Raw genomic sequence first — 14,586 nt, forward strand, 5'->3', positions numbered from 1 at the left:
ACAGGGACCAGAACTGTGCACGGTGCTCCGAGTGTCGGTCTAACTGAAGGATACAGGGACCAGAACTGTGCACAGTGCTCCAAGTGTCGGTCTAACTGAGGGATATGTAGTTGCATTTGTCTGACAGGTGAGTTTTGAGTGTGGATCATTGCTGGACTTTAGGGGGAGGTGGGGAGTGTGGTTTGGATGGACAGACTGGGAGTGGAGGCGGCATATTCTAGTGGGAGGGAGGGGAAAGGGAATGGGCTGTTTCCTAACCCCACCAGCACCCCACCCCCATATGTGACCCTCATCATTTTTCTAACCTTATTTCTGTATTTTTCTACTTTGTACCTCTGATTTTGAACCTACACACCATCCTACCTGAGATGGCATCGGGAGTGGGAACATTGCAGACGTTTCTTTGTACCTGTGTACTTCTGTGCTTGAGCGCACGTATCAATAAAATCTAATTCTCTCTCTCTCTCTTGCTTTGGCCTTCTGCCCCATCCCCAGATGGTTACGAGTTCCTGGAGATTGTGAAGGAGGTAGCTGAGGACAACACTGACAACCCAAACCTGAGCATCGTCTGGATCGATCCTGAGAATTTCCCACTGGTAAAACCTCCCAAACCCCCTCCCTCAGATGGACATCCCACCCCCATCACTGCCCACAGCCCCACCATGGGCCATAGCTCTGTGACTTGCCTCCAACACCACTCCCTCCTACCCGCACTCCTCCCCCCACCCCACATCTCCCCCACTCTCCGTCTGGCCCTTGCCTCTGATTGGCCGATACCTCATCCTCCACCTCTCTCCCGTTCGCCCCATTGGTCTTCTCTGTGCCATGACGTTTTGCTTCCTCAAGCCAATAGGATGTGCCAGTCTGGCCATGGTCCATGCCCAACATGCCAGGATGGCAGGTAGAGACGTCCCACTTAGGGTGGGTTTGGGGAGGAGGGGTGGGTTTGGGGAGGAGGGGATGGGTTATATCTGTTCAGTGATAGAACGCTGGAGCCTTCCATTCTAAATTGGCATTGTACATATGCCCCATGGCATAGCTGTGAACTATCCCACTTGAGGAGGGGGTGGGAAGGTGGATATATTGTTCATTAAAATCACCCCAGATTCTCCCCTCCAAGGATGGCACCTTGGGGTGTCTTTTGCTCCATTTGTTTTGCGGTATGACCCTGGAATATCCCAACTCGACGAGAGGGGATGACATGTTTTCAACTGTATCATCCAGGGCCACCCCACTCTCAGGGTAGAGTGGTGGACCCTGGAATGTTCCACACTGGGACGAGGGTTTTGGTCACATCCAGTGGTATGCTCCCGGTGAGGAAGTGTGAATCCTTGGGGTGTCGAACAGCTCAGTGTGTCTGTACTTGGTCGTGCACCAACCCCCCTCATCCTCCAACCCTACCCCCCACAGCCATGAACTTGTGATTGAAATTCCATAAACTGATGGGGCTTGATCTGATCCCAGGCAATGATTAAATCTGTAGACTGAACAGTTACCCTTTCTTCTTTGACAGTTGAACCCTTACTGGGAGAAGACGTTTGATATCGATCTCTCTGAGCCCCAGATTGGGGTGGTTAACGTCACAGATGTAAGTATTTCCCAGGCTGGAACTAGACTGGAGCTTGAATTCAGGGCTAAACTGGATTCAGTGAGTAAAAATTGACTCCAAGGTTGATTTGGGTTCAGGAATTTGAGATTGAATTCACGGCAGCTTTGAAGTCAGAAATCAGATTGAATTCATGATTCATCTAGATTCATCTAGATCTAGCTTAGATGTTGAATTCAGGGTGGATCTTGATTAAAGCATTAAAAAAATCAAATTCAAAATTGTTTTGGAATCAGGGTTTGATTTGAATTCAGACTGATTGCATTCAAGGATTAGGGATTGATTTCAGGATTGATTTGAATTCAGGGATTAGAGATTGAATTCAGAATTGATCATGATTCAGAGATTAGAGATTTAGGCATCAAATATTGAGTTCAGGAATGATGTGGAATTACAAATTTGAAATTGAATTCAGGATTGATATGGAATCAAAGATTAGACATTGAATTCGGGTCTGATCTCAATTCAGGAATTAGGGGTTGAATTCAGGAATTCTCCAGATTCAGGAATTTGACATTTCAGTTTATGATTGATCTGGTTATAGAAATTAGAGATTGAATTCAGGATTGATCTGGTATCTTCGATTAGGAATGTAATTGTGAAAGTAATTTGGATTCAACCACTAATCATTGAATCCAGAATTGATTTCAATTCAAGAATTAGACATTTGAATCAGATTTAATCTTGTATGAGGAATAAAGGAATGAAATCAGGATTGATCTTGACAGTTATAATCCCAGACCTGATTACCAACCATAAGGTCTGATCTGGGTACGGACCAGTAACTTTTATTTTTGTTAAGCAGACAAAAGATGAGATCCTGTGTACCGGTTAAGAAACTAAAGCCAAAAGGTTCCTCAGTTTTGAGCAAACAGGAAATGTTACTGCCCAATGCTAGAAAACGGTAACACGATCTACTATACATGTACAAACTATTCCCAACATTCAGACCTAACACATGGGCACATCACTGAGCTGAAAAACTTGGACAACATTTCATATAACAAATGTGAACTAGATAGATACCACCACTTTCTCAGTGACTCCCCCTGGAAGTCAGTGACACACCGGGTCATCAAAACTGATCAAAGTTTCAATGAGGGGTCACAATTCATCACTTTTGCTAATCTGTATGAATGATCGCCCTCCTGTCCTGGGTCTACACTCCCAATGATTATGAAACTACACTCCAGCACCAGTCCATCAGCACAACACTCCAGCTTTTCACCAACAACTAGCTGCACCAAGCTAGATCCACTCCTGGGTTGTTCTGAGCTCTAATCTTGTTCAGTTGTAGCAAGGAGCTAGAGTCGTACAGCAGGTAAACAGACCCTTCAGTCCAACACGTCCATGCTGACCATGTTCCCAAACTAAACTAGTCCCATTTGCCTGAGTTTGCCCCATATCCCTCTAAACCTTTGCTATTCATGTATCTGTCCAAATGTCTTTTAAACATTGTAACTGTACCTGCATCTAACACTTCCTCTGGCTGTTCATTCCATACACGCACCACCTTCTGTGTGAAAAAGTTGCCCCTCACGTCCCTTCTAAATCTTTCCCCTCTCACCTTCAACCTATACCCTCTAGTTTTGAACTCCCTCACCCCTGGCGAAAAGATCTTGTCTATTCACGCTATCCAAGTCCCTCATGATTTTATAAACCTCTATAAGGTTACCCCCTCAGCCTCCGACGGTCCAGGGGCAAAAAGCCTCAGCCTATCCAGTCTCTCCCTATTAACTCCAACCCTCCAGTCTTGGTAATGTCCTGGTGAATATTTTTCTGCACCTTCTCCAGTTTAATAGTATCCTTCCTGCAGCAGGGTGACCAGAATTGGACACAGTACTCCAGGAGTGGCATCACCTATTCAGTTTATGGGCTTTTCAACCCATCCACTCACTCAACTACAAAGACGTAACAATGATGTGAGGCTGCTTCAAGGCTCCTCACAGCTTCTGCCAACCTTCCCACTTATCCCAGTCTCTAGCGTTTCTTCTGAGTCCAGAACTAGTCAGCTGTTCTTGCCCACTTTCCTGCAGGATAGCTAAAAACCAGAATTCCAAGCACCTCCTGACCAGTCCTGTATCTTGCCAACTAAACTGTATTCCCCAGGACTGCTTCTCGCTGACGCTTGAACTGTTCCAAAAGATCCAGCAAAAAAAACTTGTAACAAACCCTTCCACTATCTCACTGTGAAATTAGATTCGACTTTTGAATCTCAACATTCTGCAAATTTTAAAATCTCACAGAATGATGGGAAATGGATTCCATTGCAGACGTAGGATTGCAAGCAAGAGTGATCTTGATTTAGCAACCAGAGCTTGAATTCAGTTTAATTTGAGATCAGGAACTCGGTATTAAATTCAATTTTGGTTTGGAGTCAGGAATTAGAGGTTGGATTCAGAATTTATTAAAAACCAGTAGGTAGGGAGCAAAGTCAGAATCTGGAATTAGCAATTTAATTTATGATTGCAGATTTAGAATCAAGGATTGATATTAATTCAGTTATTTATCCGGAATAATGCAGGATTAGAGGGTGAATTCATGACTGTGTTAAAATCAGAGACATGAGAAGGAATTGAGTGATTTGGAATCAGGTCTTATGATTGAAATCAGGATGGACCTTGGATCAGGTATTGATTTCAGGATTGAGGTAAAATCGGGGATCAGAAATCATTCTTGAATTCTGGATTGGAGATTAAATTCAGATTTAAGGATTTAAAAGCTAGAACTGGAATTACATTGTAAATTGAAGATTTAGAGTTAGAGATTAGGAATTGAATTCAGAATTGAAGACTGAGAATCTGAATTTTGAAATTGAGCTCAGGTATACAAATTTAGGATCAGTGGTAAGGGAGTCACACTGGAATTGAAGATTTAGATTGAAAACTTAAGAACTCAGCTAGAAATAAGGAGTAAAGTGAATGATAAGGATCTGAATTCAGAGTTGATGGCATATATGTCAGATTCAGAAACGAATTTAAGATTGAAGATTTAGAATTTGAAATTAGGATTTGAAATCAGGATTGAAAACTTGGACTGAAGGGTGAGGAATTGAATTCAGGTTTAAAGATTTAGAATCTGGAATTAAGAACTGAATTCAGGATTGAATCTTTATGATTAAAGACAAGGAATTAAATTCAGGTTTTAAGATTTAAACAGAGGAATTAGGAATTGAATTCATGGATGAATATTTCGAATCTGGAATTAGGAATTGAATTCAGGATTGTATATTTAGAATCTGGAACTGGGAATTGAATTCAGGATTGTATACTAAGAATCTAGAATTAGAAATTGATTATTTCAACTAAGGGATGAGGAATTGAATTCAGATTTGAAGTTTTAGACAGAGGAATGAGGGATTGAATGCATGATTGAATATTTAGAATCTAGAATTAGGAATTGAATTCAGGAGTGTATGCTTAGAATCTGGAATTAGAAATTGAATTCAGGAATGTACATTTAAAATTTGGATGAGGAATTGAATTTAGGCTTGAAGGCTTAGACGGAGACATGAGGCATTGAATTCCCTGTTCCTTTTTGGGATGACTATTCCGTTCTCTCTGTTTTCACCTCGCAGGCAGACAGCGTCTGGCTCGACATGGACGAAGACGACTTGCCGAGTGCTGATGAGTTGGAGGATTGGATTGAGGATGTTCTTTCTGGCAAGATAAACACTGAAGATGACGATGACGATGATGGCGTTGATGATGATGACGGTGATGATGATGATGATGATGACAACGATGATGACGACAACGATTATGATGATGATGATGAATAATTTAACACCCACGTCACCAAATCTCAACATGATGCCAATGATCGTCAACCTATTTATTGCCATCAAAAAACTTGGCTCCGATCTATAACGTCTCCTTTTTTTTCTATCTGTAAATCTACATAACTTTAACATTTTGTATTGAAAAATCAATATACTATCTTGCTGGAATGGGGAAAAAAAAATACAGAGAACAAAAGTGAACTGACCGCAAACTGTCTTGTCGTTTGTGTCCCTCAGGCACTGTCGCCTCAATCAATCTGTTGGAATTCACAAACATGACACCCCACATCGACACAGTGCAATGCAACAGACTTGTGAGGAAAATTGTAGGTTATGGAAGGCAAAGGGGAGTAGTGATGTGAATACTAAACTGGTAGAGGCACAAGGAACATGGAGTAGTTTCATAGAATCATGCAGCATGGAGACAGACCCTTTGGTCCACCCAGTCCATGCCCACCATAATCCCAAACTGAACTAGTCCCACCTGCCTGCTCCTGGCCCATATCCCTCCAAACCTTCCCTATTCATGTATCTATCTTTTAAATGTTGTAACTGTACCCATATCCACCACTTCCTCTGGACGTTCATTCCACACATGAACCACACTCTGTTTAAAAAATTTGCCCCCCCCACCTTGTCTTTTTTAAAATATCTTTCCTCTTTCCTTAAATATTTGCCCCCAGTTTTGAAATCCCCCATCCTAGGGAGAAAAAAAATCTATCATTGACTCCATCCACACCCCTTATGGTTTTATAAACCTCTATAAGATTGCTCCTCAGCCTCCTACACACCAGTGAGAAAAGTCTCAGCCTATCCAGCCTCTCCTTAAAACTCATACCATCTGCACCTGGCAACATCCTCGTAAATCTCTCCTGAACGCTCTCCAGCTTAATAATATCCGACCTATAACAGGGTGACCAGAACTGGACACAGTGTTCCAGAAGAGGCCCCACCAACGTCCTGTAAAACCTTAACATGACGTCCCAATTCCTATACTCAAAGGTCTGAGCAAGAAAGCAAGCATGCTAAACACCTTCTTAACCACCCTGTCTAAATGTGACACAAACTTCAAAGAATTATGTACCTGAATCCCTAGGTCTCTCTGTTCTACAGCACTACCCAGGGCCCTACCATTAACCGTATAAGCCCTGCCCCTGCCTGTTGTACCAAAATACAACACCTTGCATTTATCAGTCAGCGGGTATATTTCGGGCTGGAGGGATATTTGTAGTGGAGTTCCCTAGGGGTTGCAATGGGGACCATTCATGTTGCTGATATATATTAATGATGCAGGCAATGGAGCACAGGATATTGCAGATTATTAGAAACATGGACGCATTGTAAACCGTACAGGATCAGAAATCACACAACACCAGGTTATAGCCCAACAGGTTTATTTGAAAACACAAACTTTCGGAGCCCTGCTCCTCCCTCAGGTGTTAGTGAGAGAGGTAGTATCAGACACAGACTTTATAGGGAAAAGATCAAAGGATCACACCATCGATGAGGATGTACTAAACAAACCCAAGATGCTGTTAAATCTTTAACCAGTTAGAAGGTTTTAATTGATTAATATATAAATGTAAATCCCTAAATTCCTTTCAAATCACTGTCCTATGAGAACTAAAGGTTTCATCAGTGTAAAGAAGAGGTGACATTTTAGGTCAGACAATACATGTTAGGTGTGAGGCCTTGTTTAGGATCTGTTTGTGTTTTGGTTCGGAGTCAGACTGGTTTTATTTCTAAAGTAGGAATTTATAAAACACCACATTGACTATAAATTGTGTGCTTCTTGATCAAAATAGTTTGTTTAGTACATCCTCATCAGTAGTGCGACCGTTTGACCTTTTACTTATAAATTCTCTGTCTGATACTACCTTACTAAAAAGAAATGCACGGCAAGATCCCACACCCGGGCCCTCCAATACACGCCTTTTCCACTCTCAAAACTTTCCTTTTAATGTCATTCTCGGAGAGAGAGAGAGAGTAGCAGTGCATGCTAATGATTATGTGTGCCCCCTCTCCCCCGCGGGCCCGGAGTGCTGTGTAGGCACACCCTGATGTAAGGCTGCAGGTCCTGGCAGGATGGTGGAGCCCCTGGCGAACTGAATCCTAATTTCAAATTCCAAATCTTCAATCTCAAATTCCTTTCTGAATCTGAACATACTACCAGTCTGCCAATTCCTGGAGTGAAGGGGTTAACGGATAAATAACAGCTACAGGGGCTAGGCCATTTCGAGGGGCACGGTGGCTCAGCAGTTAGCACCACTGTCTCACGGCACCAGGGACCCAGGTTTGATTCCACCCTTGGATGACATTCTCCCTGTGTCTGCATGAGTTTCCTGCAGGTTTTCCGGTTTCCTCCCACAGTCCAAAAATGTGCAGGTTAGGGTGGATTGGCCATACTAAATTCTCCATAGTGTCCAGGGATGTGCAGGTTAGGGTGGGTCAGCTGAGGTTACATAGAACAGTACAGGCCCCTCAGCCCACAATGTTGTGCTGACCTATTATCCTACTAAGATCAAACTGCTCCCTGCATACCCTACATTTTACTATCCTCCATGTGCCTATCCAAGAGTTGCTTAAAAGTCTCTAAAGTATCTGATTCCACTACCACTGCTGGCAGCGCATTCCACACACCCACCACTCTGTGTGTAAAGAACCTACCTCTGACATCTCCCCTATACCTTCCTCCAATCACCTTAAAATTATGCCCCCTCGTAATAGTCATTTCTACCCTGCGAAAAAGTCTCTGGCTATCCACTCTATCTATGCCTCTCATCATCTTGTAAACCTCCGTCAAGTCACCTCTCATCCTTCTTTGCTCCAATGAAAAAAGCCCTAGCTCCCTCAACCTTTCCTCTTAAGACCTGCCCTCCAGTCCAGACAGCATCCTGGTAAATCTCCTCTGCACCCTCTCTAAAGCTTCCACATCTATCCTATAATGAGGTGACCAGAACCGAACACAATATTCCAAGTGTGGTCTAACCAGAGTTTTATAGAGCTGCAGCATAACCTCACGGCTCTTAAACTCAATTCCCCTGCCAATGAAAGCGAACACACCATACGCCTTCTTTACAACCCTATCACCTTGGGTAACAACTTTGAGGAATCTATGAACGTGGACCCCAAGATCCCTCTCTTCCTCCATACTGCCGAGAATCCTGCCATTAACCCTGTATTCTGCATTCAAATTTAACCTTCCAAAATGAATCACTTCTCGCTTTTGTGGGTTAAATTCCATCTGCCACTTCTTTGCCCAGCTCTGCATCCTATCAATGTCCCGTTGCAACCTACAACAGCCCTTCACACTATCCAAAACTCCACCAACCTTCGTGTCATCGGCAAACTTACTAACCCACCTTTCCACTTCCCTATCCAATTCATCTATAAAGATCACCAAGAGCAGAGATCCCAGAACAGATCCCTGTGGAACACCACTGGTCACCAAGCTCCAGGCTGAATACTTTCCATCTACTACCACCCTCTGTTTTCTATTGGACAGCCAATTCTGTATCCAAACAGCCAAATTTCCCTGGATCCCATGCCTCCTTACTTTCTGAATGATCCTACCATGGGGAACCTTATCAAATGCCTTGCTAAAATCCATATACACCACATCCACTGCTCTACCTTCTTCAATGTGTTTTGTCACATCCTCAAAGAATTCAATAAGGCTTGTGAGATATGACCTGCGCCCCTCAAAGCCATGCTGACTATTTCTAATCAAACTGTGCTTTTCCAAATAATCATAAATACTTTCTCTCAGAAGCCTCTCCAATAATTTGCCCACCATAGAGGTAAGACTGACTGGTCTGTAATTCCCAGGACTATCCCTATTCCCTTTCTTAAACAAGGGAATAACATTTGCCACCATCCAATCTTCTGGTACTACTCCAATGGAGAGTGAGGACGCAAAGATCATCGCTAAAGGGGCAGCAGTCTCTTCCCTTGCTTCCCGTAGTAACCTTGGGTATATTACCATCTGGCCCAGGGGACTTATCTATCCTCATGTTTTTCAAAATTTCTAGCACATCCTCCTTCCTAACATCAACCTGTTCGAGCATATCTGCCTGTTTCATACTGTCCTCACAAACGTCAAGGTCCCTCTCACTGGTGAATACTGAAGCAAAGTATTCATTAAGGACCTCCCCTACCTCCACCAACTCCACGCACAAGTTCCCTCCACTATCCCTGATTGGCCCTACCCTCACTCTGGCCATCCTCTTGTTCTTCACATAAGTATAGAATGCCTTGGGGTTTTCCTTGATCCTACCCGCCAAGGTTTTCTCATACCCTCTTCTCGCTCTCCCAAGTCCACTCTTCAGTTCCTTCCTGGCTACCTTGTAAACATCTAGAGCCCTGACCAATCCTTGCTTCCTCAACCTTAAGTAAGCTTCCTTCTTCCTCTTGACTAGATGTTCCACATGCCTTGTCATCCAAGGTTCCTTCACCTTACCACCCCTTTCTTGCCTCAGTGGGATAAACCAATCCAGCACTTGTAACAACTCATTGCTACGAATATACTTCATTCATAAAACTCTTTATGTATATACCCAGTTACTGAATCTGTACAGCACCTGAAGAACAAACATTGCAATTGCAATTTGGCAAACCCTGCAGTTGTAAAAAAAAAGGTATTTTTCAGTTGTTCAGGACTATTTACATACATTGGAGGCACCAAAGGGTCTGATAACTGAACAGACCCTCATTATAATTTGGCAGAAAGACATTAAAGTGACCCTTCCTCAGTGTGCCTTGGCAATAGCTGCCCAAACCTTTAGCACATCACTCAGCACATAGTCCTGGATCTTGAAATGTGCCAGTCTGCAACAGTCGATCTTTGCACTGTAAGTCTGCAAAATTTCAAGCAGACCAAAGCGCATCTTTCACTGAATTAATTGTCTTCAGTTTGTCTTAATGTGCTCTACGTTCTATTCCCTGGGACACACATCATGGAGCTGCTTGGGATGAACCTTAGCAAAACCATGGCCCCTTTCTCCACACTTCCTTTGCATGGACATATTCCAGAAGGAGATGTGTGACAGTCTCTTCTCCCCGCAGCTATTTCGAAGGCAGCATGCAATGGCAGAGAGAGGACTGGCGTACATGAAGGATCTCATGGGTAATGCCCGTCTTTATCACCAGCTCAGCGATGTCTTGGTGCTTGTTGAGAAGTTCTAGCAATGAGACATTCTGCAAAATGCTATACAGCCGACTCAGGGAGAGTAACCGAGAGAACCAGCCCTTTCCTTTTCCTGCGGACTCTCCAAGACGCTATGTGCTGACCACTGCCTGATGGAGTTGTGGTCAAAGATGTTTTCCTTTATAAATTTCTCTGAGCGGGACAGGTACTACAGAATAGTCCAATTGCTTGGGGCACTGTGTGGCAACGAGGCCAGCCCCACCTTTTGTAACGTTAGAGACAACACATAGTGACACATGGTGCTTGCACAACAAAGGGCATGAGCGTAGCTTGATGTAGTCACACACAAAGGTGGGCATCAGGGTGAGGGTATCATTGAGTATCTTCATCCCCCTCCTTATCCAGAGCTTTACACATGGTGCGCTGTCAGACCTGGCCCATTTTTGATCTCCAGATGAAGGGGAAGATTGCTCAGGTCACTGCAGTGATGCAGGTTTGGGGAATGGGCCAGACCTGCGCAACGTAACAGCGACACCGAGAGAACCTCACAGCTGGTGACCACGTTTTTATCTCCAATGGGGAGGCGGTGGTGCCTCCCATATTCCCTGTTTCTGCTTCACCTTGGTGATACACACCCCCTTAAATTTTGGTCACGCTCCACCCCCTCCAAACCATATACACAGCATCTTCAGAATAGCCTGATCTGATGGGGAACGGGGAGAAAGGATCTGTCTGCCCAGTTCCCAAAGAACGTGGCCTCACTCTTGCCTTAATTTACCTTGGCTCCTGAGGCCATTCCCAATTGATGCTCAGCAGTCTGTGTACCGACAGCGAATCCAAGCAGAAATCAGCGATGTCATCTGTGCACAGGGAGGCTTTGAGTTTCAGCCTTCACCCCTGTCAGACTTGTATCCTTCCTCATAGACTCGGCCGATCAGGAAGCTTTCTGGTTCCCACCCCATTGATTGAGGATGCATTACTTAAGTTGGTATAGAGTAGTCAGATTCCCTCCCCAAAGCTTGTTTTGGGGAGCACGTACCCCATGTCGGTGTACAATATCCTGTCAAAAGGCCTACCCTTGGCCGAGGCCTCTGAAACAGGTGTCCACCCCCCTCTCCTACATATAGGTGATCATATCCCTGAGGAGCGCAAGGATCTCTGAGATCATCCTGCCCAGGACAGAACAGGTTTGGTGTGTGTCAATCATCAATCTCACAGCAGACCTGACCCAGTATGTGATGACCTTAGACAGGGTTTTGTAATCCACATTCAGCTGCGAAATTGGTCGCCAATTTCTAATGTCCTCCCTCCTCCCCCTTCTGCTTGTAGATGACGGTGATGATACCTTTCCTCATGGATTTTAACATGGTACCTGCAAGAAGCATATTGTCATACATCTCCAGCAGGTCCTGGCCAATCAACTTCCATACAACAGAATACAACTCAGCCGGTAAGCCATCGCTTCTGGGAGAGTTATTCTTTTCTAAGGATTTGAGGGCTTTAGTCAACTTTTCTCTGGTCATCCAGACTCTCTCACAGGCTAAGTCCTCCATGATCGAGAGCCAGAGACTTTTTCCTAGGGTGGAGGTAGCTATTACGAGGGGGCATAGTTTTAAAGTGAGTGGAGGTAGATATAGGGGAGACGTCAGAGGTAGGTTCTTTACTCAGAGAGTGGTAGGGGCGTGGAATGCATTGCCTGAGAGGGTAGTGGAGTCGGCCTCATTGGGGGCATTTAAGCGGCTAATAGATAGGCATATGGATGAGAGTATAAGGTAGGGGTGGAGGTTAGATAGACCTTAGGTTTAGGGTAAAAGTTCGGCACAACATCGTGGGCCGAAGGGCCTGTACTGTGCTGTACTGCTCTATGATAAAGGACAGGAAGAACAGTGAGACCATGCTGTCTGTGCACTTTGTGACATACAGTCTGGCACTGGGTAATCCTCAGGATGTCAAAGTGAGACAGCATTACTGAGCCATCTTCTTCCTTCTGGCTGCTGATCAGAGCAGGTTTTCTTCCCTCAAAGACATCAATGTACCAGATGGGCTTTTCCGGTAATCGAATAGACTCATCGGCGTCATTAATGGTGCTCGTCTTTAATTCAAGATTTATTTAATTCATTCAAAATACACTCCTCAGCTGCCATGATGGGTTTTGACATTGGCCTCTGGAGTACCAGTTCAGTAATGCCATCAATATTCCCCTCGGCACCATGAATTTTCAAATTCTGGAAACTGGCTGCTAAAGGAAAGCCGCAGTTATCATTCCTGTACTTGAGAATTTTATACCATTTTGTAAAATTGTAAAGCTTTGGGACTGGTCTTAAATCTGTTTCAGAGCCTCCCTCTACATGTGGATTTCTGTCTACGTTCCAAATGTGATAATGAAATGGAAAAATACACAGGATATTTACATTCTACTTGAATTTGAAAATAATTTGACATTTCTAAAGCTACGTTTGCTAACAGATGTCTGTTTAAACCCCTCATGGAAAATGTATTTGGTTTTTTTAGTCAAATAAGAACATGCCAACAAGACTTCTTCACTCTGCAGGACCTCCAACCAATGTTACACACCAGATACATGGATAATGTTTTCTTCCTTTGGTCAAATGGCGAGGAATCACTGAAATAACTACATAGCGATATCAACAAGTTTCATCCCATCATCAGACTCACCATGGAACACTCTTTAGATTCAGTCTCATTCTTGGACACACACATCTCCATCAGGGACAGACACCTCAGTACCTCACTCTATCGCAAGCCCATGGATAACCTCATGATGCTGCATTTCTCTCGCTTCCACCCTAAAGATATTAAAGAAGACATCCCAAACGGACAAGCCCTGCACTTACACAGGATAAATTCGGATGAGGAGGAACACGATGGACACCTGACATTGCTGAAGGACGCCCCCTTAAGAACAGGATATGATGCTCAACTCATCGATCGCCAGTTCTGTTGTACCAGTGAAAAACTGTAATGACCCCCTCAGAAGACAAGACATGGGACATTACCGATAGGGTACCCTTTGTCATCCAGTACATCCCCAGAGTGGAGAGACTACGTCATATTCTTCACAGCCTTCAACACATTATCAATGACAATAAGTGCCTCACCAGGATCTTCCCTACACCTCCACTTCTCACCTTCAAACAACCGCTAAACCTTAAGCAGACCATTGCTGGCAGCAAATGACCCAGCCTTCAGGACAAAATCGACCACAACACCACACAACCCGGTCATGGTAACCTCTGCAAGATGTGTCAGATCATCGACATGGACACTACCCGCACACATGGGAACACCACCCATCACGTACAAGGCAGATATTCATGGATCAGCCAACGTTGTCTACCTCATACGCTGCAGGTAAGGATGCCCCGAGGCATGGTATATTGGTGAGACCATGCAGACGCTGCGATAACGAATGAATGGGCACCGCACAACAATCACCAGACAGGGATGTTCCCTCCCAGTGGGGGAACACTTCAGCGGGTGAAGGATATTCAGCCTCCAACCTCCGGGTAACCACCCTCCAACGGGGACATTGAGATACACATTGCAAAATCACATGGCAGAGGCTGATAGCCATGTTCCATACCCATGGGGGTGGGCACAATCCTCAGCTTCAGTTCAACCACACTACAGGTGACCCCACCACACTGTATACTCTCACACTGTCACACTCACACTCACACTCACACACTCACACTCACACTCACACTCACTCACACACACACAAACACTCACACTCACACACTCACACACACACAAACTCACACACTCACACTCACTCATACTCACACTCACACACACACACTCACACTCACTCTCACACACACACACACACACACTCAAACACTCACACACACACACACACTCACACACACACACTCACACTCACTCTCACACACACTCACTCATACTCACACTCACACTCACGCACACAAACACACACACACTCACACTCACACACTAACTCTCACACTCACACACACACACACTCAAACACTCACACTCTCACACTCACACACTCAAACACTCACACAC

General features: G+C 44.4%; 3 protein-coding genes across 3 annotated transcripts in view; 1 reads left to right on the forward strand and 2 right to left on the reverse strand.

Moving 5' to 3' along the window:
• Nucleotides 1-296, reverse strand: part of copa (COPI coat complex subunit alpha) — a 26,315-nt gene extending 26,019 nt beyond the window's left edge. The window contains exon 1 of the mRNA XM_048620769.1: nt 259-296. Within this exon, the coding sequence (XP_048476726.1) occupies nt 259-296 (38 nt within the window). The remainder of the gene's footprint in view (nt 1-258) is intronic.
• A 72-nt stretch (nt 297-368) lies between these two features.
• On the forward strand, nt 369-5,546 carry LOC109925988 (calsequestrin-1-like). Its single transcript, XM_048620770.1, has 4 exons — nt 369-405; nt 496-596; nt 1,514-1,588; nt 5,184-5,546. The coding sequence occupies exons 1-4, from the start codon at nt 369-371 to the stop codon at nt 5,385-5,387; spliced, it is 417 nt and encodes a 138-aa protein (XP_048476727.1). The 3' UTR covers nt 5,388-5,546.
• A 4,589-nt stretch (nt 5,547-10,135) lies between these two features.
• The window catches only part of LOC109928841 (DDB1- and CUL4-associated factor 8-like), a 22,674-nt gene continuing 18,223 nt past the window's right edge, over nt 10,136-14,586 (reverse strand). The window contains exons 13-14 of the mRNA XM_048620771.1: nt 12,455-12,625; nt 10,136-10,243 (exon numbers count right to left, since the gene is read on the reverse strand). Coding sequence (XP_048476728.1) covers nt 10,136-10,243; nt 12,455-12,625 — 279 coding nt within the window. The remainder of the gene's footprint in view (nt 10,244-12,454; nt 12,626-14,586) is intronic.

Source organism: Rhincodon typus, chromosome 48, assembly GCF_021869965.1.
Source record: "Rhincodon typus isolate 14 chromosome 48, sRhiTyp1.1, whole genome shotgun sequence".
NCBI lineage: Eukaryota > Metazoa > Chordata > Chondrichthyes > Orectolobiformes > Rhincodontidae > Rhincodon > Rhincodon typus.

Bases quoted from the DNA above. Each gene is read 5' to 3' on its own strand.
- LOC109925988 (XM_048620770.1), top strand. From the start codon at position 369: ATGGCATCGGGAGTGGGAACATTGCAGACGTTTCTTT. The intron at 406-495 runs GTACCTGTGTAC...CCCCATCCCCAG, and splicing joins AACATTGCAGACGTTTCTTT to ATGGTTACGAGTTCCTGGAG. The intron at 1,589-5,183 runs GTAAGTATTTCC...TTCACCTCGCAG, and splicing joins GGGTGGTTAACGTCACAGAT to GCAGACAGCGTCTGGCTCGA.